The sequence below is a fragment of the Nothoprocta perdicaria genome, unplaced genomic scaffold (genome assembly GCF_003342845.1).
Source record: "Nothoprocta perdicaria isolate Ctin4 unplaced genomic scaffold, notPer1 scaffold_75, whole genome shotgun sequence".
In the NCBI taxonomy this organism is placed as follows: domain Eukaryota; kingdom Metazoa; phylum Chordata; class Aves; order Tinamiformes; family Tinamidae; genus Nothoprocta; species Nothoprocta perdicaria.
In genome coordinates this window covers 3,413,033-3,419,839 of record NW_020456032.1, presented here as the reverse complement: position 1 = coordinate 3,419,839, position 6,807 = coordinate 3,413,033, and the positions used below count along the sequence as shown (strand labels likewise).

The following is a 6,807-nucleotide window of genomic DNA, read 5'->3' as shown; positions in this document are numbered from 1 at the left end:
TTTAAAATGAGAATCTATAAAAGTGTAAGCTAAAGAAGTCTGCAGCCCAGAGGGGAGAGATTGTGAAAGGTAAAATGCAGTGCAGTTTTCCCAGGATCTCCTCCTCCAAGATGAGCTTTTGTCAGTGAAGTCTCTTCACCGTCAAAAGTGCTGTGATGACAGTAGCTGTCATCAGTCCTTCCGACAGTAGCTGGAAGGAAGTATTCAACACCAGTTTCTGAAATGCAGAAGTCTTCTCCTTCTAGAGCAGTCTTTCCTGCAAGACAGCAATATCTATGAAACATATATCTATTGGTGGACTTGCTTGAGCAATTCAAAGTAAGCTGCACACCTGCCTCCTGCTTTGAAGGCTTACCTTGGTAGAAAGAAGTTATTGGATCTGAGCTTTTGAATTGAGTCTCTGCAATATCTACATGTTCCTCAGCCTCTTCTAGCTCATCCTGTATTTTGCTGAATTTGTAGACATGAGAATAAGCTTGTCCATTCTGAAATTACAGAACAAAAGGAATTAAAATCAGCTAGTAACATGCAGAGGCACAGAGACAAGATTAGAAATGGCAGTCCTAGAAAACTCTTAAGTATTTGCTTCAGTTCAGTGACTCACAGCATTCTTATCTTTTGTAGGACAGGACTTTGATCTGCAGTTTACCTGCCAGATCTTGCAACCTAATAATGTTCTTCCTGTCTTCTTCATTCTGTAGAAAGAGAATGTGCAATTATATGTCCTTGGGAGATAAAACATTCAGAAAACTGCTTTCTAATTACAGCTTTGTCAGGTCATTCATATTTACAACTGTTTTTCTGTCTGTCTATACAACTGTCTATACCCTGTAGCTTATGTTCTCTTTCTAGCTCCAGTTCTGACTCTCGGAACTGGAGAATAAATCAGCAATTGACTTGGACCCTCACACAGGACAGAGAGCTAAGATGGTTCTTTTCTACGCTAAGTATCTATGGTTCAGCTCTGTCTGAAACATTATAAAAACATGTGTTMAAAGTATCTGCAAATATTTCTAAAACAGATCAGCACAACTTTTTGCAGAGGAATTAAAAAAAAMTAAAAATGAAGTTTAATGAGTGTGTAAACTAATAATATTCTATTACCAATCAACTCAAGATATAAAAAGAAAATACACCTCCACAATCATTCTAAAATTGAGACCATTTTGCATAAACTCTAATACAACTGAAAGGGATGACAGTCTGGACTCTCTCCTCTGCACATTGTCCCTGTTAGAAGATCATTACTTGAAGACCTCATATTGTACCACAAACATTGTGGTTTGTCTACATTGACTCTCATCTCCTAGATGGCAATTCCTGCAAAACATAAAAAGGAACAAAGCAATTGTACAAAGTAATCTTTTATTTTCAAATGCAGCATTGCATTAAATTTATCTGATTGACAGCCCTATGCATGGAAACAGACCCTCTTTATCCCGATCACTTCACTATTCAGCRTAGCACAAGTCAGGCTCAGAGTACAGTCAAAACCATTTAGACCAGTAGAAAAACATACTTGCATTCCAATATTCTTTTCCTTTACAACTAAATTAATAAAGGGGAAAATTGTCAAAGAAATTTTTCACTTCTGTATTCAAATTGGGAAGATTAAGCAGATTACAGGGCTAGTCCCATATGTGCAAGCTGCTAATGATTTCAGTGCTCTCCATCTTCTGAACCTAAATAAAGGAGCACTCTTAAGGCTTTCTGCTACAGTGCCTCTGCCAGCAGGCAATATAGTGCAGAAATAAGAAGAGCAGCAGGGCTCCTCTGAGGATGCCATGGCTTACATGGCTTTTCATCAAGTAATCACCTTCCTATGGCCAACATCCTTCTCCGATATTTGCCCAAAAGATTCAAAGTAATTCTACCAGTGATACAGAGTCCCTTCCAAATGAAAAGTGTTTTCCATTTTTTGTTCCCAACAAATGTTTCACAACAGTCCCAAGCTTCATCTCACGGCTGAAATCTTGCTGCAAATGACATTCGGGCTGTTTTACCAGTTTTTAATAATGGTAACTCCACTGGACACAATACACAATTACAGCCAAGCCTACAGCRGATGTTTGCATCAGTCTTTGAAAAATCTTCGCGTTTACGATCTGTATTTTCTCATGTGTGCAGCAATAGAAGCAGAAATCTCAGCACTCCTCTTATTCTGGCCGTAATAGTCCACAAATTCACCATCTGGTCCAAGGAGATACATTATGATTGTGTGATCCACCTGCAAGAGAGCACACAACTGCATGGTAAAACATCCCACATATCTCCCAAACTCTGCAGCAACAGTACCCCATTTGGCTAAATGGGGTWGGCTAAATCCAGCTGGGGAACAATTTAGCAACATCTCAGGCATTGTTTTACACCATCCCACCAAGTCCCTCAAAAAAAAAAGAAAAAAATAGTATATTCAAGATGTGTGAAAGAACACTGAAAGGAGAAGGGTCTTTTCTGAGCTGTACGCATCCTCCCCTCAGCACAGATGGGACTGAGGATGGTGTGAGGAAGATAAAATTTAAGATACTTTCCCCCTCACTTTTCACAGTTTTCCTCAGACTCTCCCTATCCTTTTTAACTCCCAAGGTATTCAAGCTTCTGATGTAAGTATRATGCAAATCCTACAGAAATTAAGGTATTTCATTAAATCAAATATCCTGTCAAAGCAAACAGAGGTCTAAGAACACCACTGGGTGGCGAAAGCTGTGGATACAGAATGCAGCAAAGGCGGCAATGCAGTGTCCTGGGAAGGGGCTCCCTCTGCTGTCTGCTTATTTGCATTTACAGAAACCACAGTGGAATCARGGGTGATAACTGAAAAGAATCAGAAAGAATCTAAATAACAGTATTTTGAATGCCAGAAATATTTCTATCTGGAAAATTAAGCTGATTTATATGAAACTAATTTAATTGTAAGCATTTTTTAATTATTATTGTTAGTATTTTTAAAAAATGCCACTGCAGGCATGATCTATACCTAACTATGATGACATTTCCTAAGAGCAAAGACACAATATACTGAAAACTGAAGCCATAAAGCATCAAGTGCTTCCTTCAATACATAATCTTAGGCCCACTGGAGAAAAAGCTGTTAGTGAAAGTCRGTCTGCCTTTGCATTTAAGAAAACACATTAACATCTAAATCGTTAGAAGCTAAATTATGTTAAGTTCATTTCTGTAGTCACAGAAAATTTTTTTTCTTAGTATTTTTATTGAAGTAGGTTTAAGGCAAATATTTTTATAGGCTTAYGGCAATTATTTTCCTTTAGACTTTTAAATATTCAAGATATGATCACAAAAATCAACTACCAGGAGCTACAGTTTTTGAAAGATTAAATCACAATTCAGATCCTGCTGGGTTTTTTTTTTCAGCTGCAAACTAAAAAAAAAAAAAAAAGGAAAAAAAAAAGTTGCCTGCTCAGATTATGTCAGCTCTATTAAATACAGTCCTGATTACTGGTTAGTAACTTACTGGCCTCAGTTTGGCATGAGATGATTTGCTACTCACTCTCTTTTCATTTCATAAGATCTTGTCTATTACCTTAATTCCACAGTTACATTTTCACTTTGAGAAATATGGGAAAATGGCATAGAACAACATTCTAACTGAGATCRCTGAGACAAAATTTAAACATACAGATTTAACATGACTCTGTCAGATAGGACTCCGGCACATATTGTAACAGTTGCCTTCCAGTTCAAAATCTATAACCCACTTTATCCAGAGCCTAYTATCAGGCAACTACCCTATATTTACTTACTATGTAATCATTGTCTTCATCTTTGGGACCTTCACTGTAATATACACGGTAGGCTTTGGCCACTTGCCCAATCTGCTCTTTGGTGCCCGTCAATCCAATCAGTTTAGGAGAAAATTCTATATGGGAAGAAGACATTTAGACATTTTACACATTTTAGTGAAAAAAATCCTATCAAGATCTTCCTTTTCAATACTCTATATTACGTGTTATAAGACAACAAGAAAGAAAGAAAAAAATAAAACTTAATACCTTTAACATATCTGGCCATAGCTTCTTCACTGTCCCTTTCAGGATCAATGGTGATGAAGAGTGGGGTCAAATTTGGCAAAGATGGAATTCCATCTGTGATAAGAAAAATTAACAAATGTTATTGCAAGTTCTGAGGGAAGTCAGGGACACAAAATCCAACACTATTGCACTTCTCTCTTAGTCTCTGGGACACCCTGTCATACTCGTGAGAAGCTAAAAACTGGCTCTCATGCAGGAAATGCCAAGGCATAATCCACAGATCAAAGCTTGATGGTGGCTACAATTAAATCATGCCAGGGAGGGTGGAACGGGTAGAAAGGTAGAGACATAGTCCAGGATCATTTCCTCATGTTCCAGTCATATCCTCCACACCCCTGCTTCCTGCATTATATTTTCAGTATTAGAGTTCATTCTTCTACCTGCTTGGCTGCTATTATTCCTGTTCTGCAACTCTGCAGTCCAAGAAAACCATTTGCACCAAAATACAGTGATTCTCAGAAGTAATAAAGGGTATTACAGTATTCCTGAAAACAAGGGAAAATACTCAAAGGAGACCAAGATGAATGTTTAGTCTCACACAGAGGTTCAAAGTAAAGATAAAAAGCTAGAAAAGTCTTTCAGGAGATTGAACCATGGGGACTGACAATATGTGACTAGGCTAAGCCCAATTAAATTCAGTGCTGTTGCTCTATTGCCTTTACTTCCTATTATATCAACATTGGGCAGACTGCTTTTTCCCTGGAATAGGCAAGTATTTTTGCAAAGAAACACACACTCAATGAATGAATGCAAGAGAGAACAAGTGAGAGAGAACAAGCAGTGAATGAATGCAAGAGAGAACAAGTGAGAGAGAACAAGCAGTGAATGAATGCAAGAGAGAACAAGTGAGAGAGCACAAGCAATAGAAACAACATCTCTTGGCAAAAATATTTACTCTGTGATGGCACTGTTCTCTCTTGCACTATGTTACTGAAAAGTTCCCAGTTGCAGAAAGGTCAGCTTCATCATGTTTTAAACATCAGATCTCACTGACATTCCACCAAGTTGGGAACAGGTTAATGCAGGCATCATCTATCAGACGATTTGCAAAATTGCTGAGGGTGGAAAGGACCTCTAGAAATCATTAAATCCAYTCTCCCTAGCTCATCCAGGTAACCTAGGATTGTGTGCAGATAAGTAATTCCAAGGATGGAGATTCTACAAACTTTTAGGGCAACTTGTTCTAAATGCTGTCACCTTCATAGTGATTAAAAAAAGAAGACAGAACTTTCTGCAATTCAGTTCATGCCCACGGCCTCATGCTACTGTCACTGGGCACCCCTAAAAGAAGCCTGGCTCCATCTTCTTCATATTCTCCATATATATATATATGTATATATGTATATATATATATATACACACGATCCTCCCCTAAGCCCCCTTCTTTGGGCTAAACAATCCCAGCTCTCTCAGCCTTTCCTCAACTCAGATATTGAGTAGTAATTAATACTATTTTTTCACAATATCACCACTTACCATCATACCTGGCATTTCAAAACCAATTTTGATGTCTCTAAAAATAACCTCCATACCACCCAAATTCACATACCAATTTCTTCTACTACTTCAATCATTTTCTCCAGTTCATCAGGACAGATATCAGGGCAATGGGTGAAGCCAAAGTAGATGAGCACCCACTGGCCAATGTAGTCCTTGTTGGTCTTGGGCTGTCCCTCATGATTTACAAGTGAGAAGGGCCCTCCCAGGAGTGGTTTCCCAATACCTCGGTTCCGTTCTTTCTCCAGCTCTAAAGGAAACAAATGGAGATTATATAGGTCCAGGACATGTACTTATCCCTTCCCCGTCATGTTTSAAACTCATTTAACAACAGCTTGAAACATAAAGATCTACCAATAGTCACTGTAAAGTCCAACATGAAGAAGACTTCGAAGTAGAGCATTTGATTTTGAGCAAATTCCTCTATCACATACACCACTGAATTCCTTTGAAACGTAAATCTCTTTCACTGCCATGCAAACACATCTTTCATTTTTTTCTTTTTCAAGACAGAAAAGTACATGGCCTGGGCTGGCTTTAAACAAACAAACAAGGGCACCTTTATAAATTCAACAYATGAGAGCAACTATGCTATCTCTCGAGTTTCTGTCTGAAAAAATTGAAAATTAAGTCAGTAAGCAGTCACTGCAGAATGAGTGGACACACACAGCGATAACATATATAGAAATCAAGGTGCTTGGAAAATGCTACCCACAGATGCGTGTCCCACGATTGCAAAGAGGTTTCTCCTTTCCAGCTTTTGCATTGATCCAACCACGTTTACTCGTAACAGCAAATATAAGTGTAACCATTTCAACAGGAAAAGTGTWTTTGGGGGTTTTACAACACCTCATTTTCAAGTTTTCTGCAGTATAACCATTTATGCACACACCACTCAGATAAAACACAGTGTAAGTCATGATTCGAATTATTTCACATTCAGCTACAGAATGACAGCAAAACTGAAAATAAGGCGACATTTTTTTTTTTCTGCTTGACACAAAAGGGAAGGGTTTGGAAGGGAAGAGGGGAGTCCCGGACCACAGAGCGGGGCCCWGGGTGATGCCGGGACGGGCTGTGGGGAGGCCGCGGGGCCCGGCCAACACTCACTTTCCTCCTTCATCTTCTTCATCTTCTTCATGGCCACGAGCAGGCCCCCGCAGAGCACGAAGGTGGCCGCCAGCGAGCGCCAGGACACCAGCTACTGGAAAGGAAACGCGTTAGGCCTGGCCCGGGGCAGGGAAGGGCCGCGGCCGGCCGC

The 6,807-nt window shown here is 39.3% G+C and overlaps 1 protein-coding gene across 1 annotated transcript; it reads right to left on the bottom strand.

Annotated features, from left to right (window-relative positions):
- Positions 1–1,356: 1,356 nt before the first annotated feature.
- Positions 1,357–6,762, bottom strand: LOC112957702 (protein SCO1 homolog, mitochondrial). The gene is made up of 5 exons (XM_026051441.1): positions 6,657–6,762; positions 5,599–5,796; positions 4,011–4,103; positions 3,762–3,877; positions 1,357–2,227 (listed from the first exon to the last, which is right to left on the bottom strand). Exons 1-5 carry the CDS (start codon positions 6,685–6,687, stop codon positions 2,099–2,101), a joined length of 567 nt encoding a protein of 188 aa, XP_025907226.1. The 5' UTR covers positions 6,688–6,762; the 3' UTR covers positions 1,357–2,098.
- Positions 6,763–6,807: the final 45 nt, after the last annotated feature.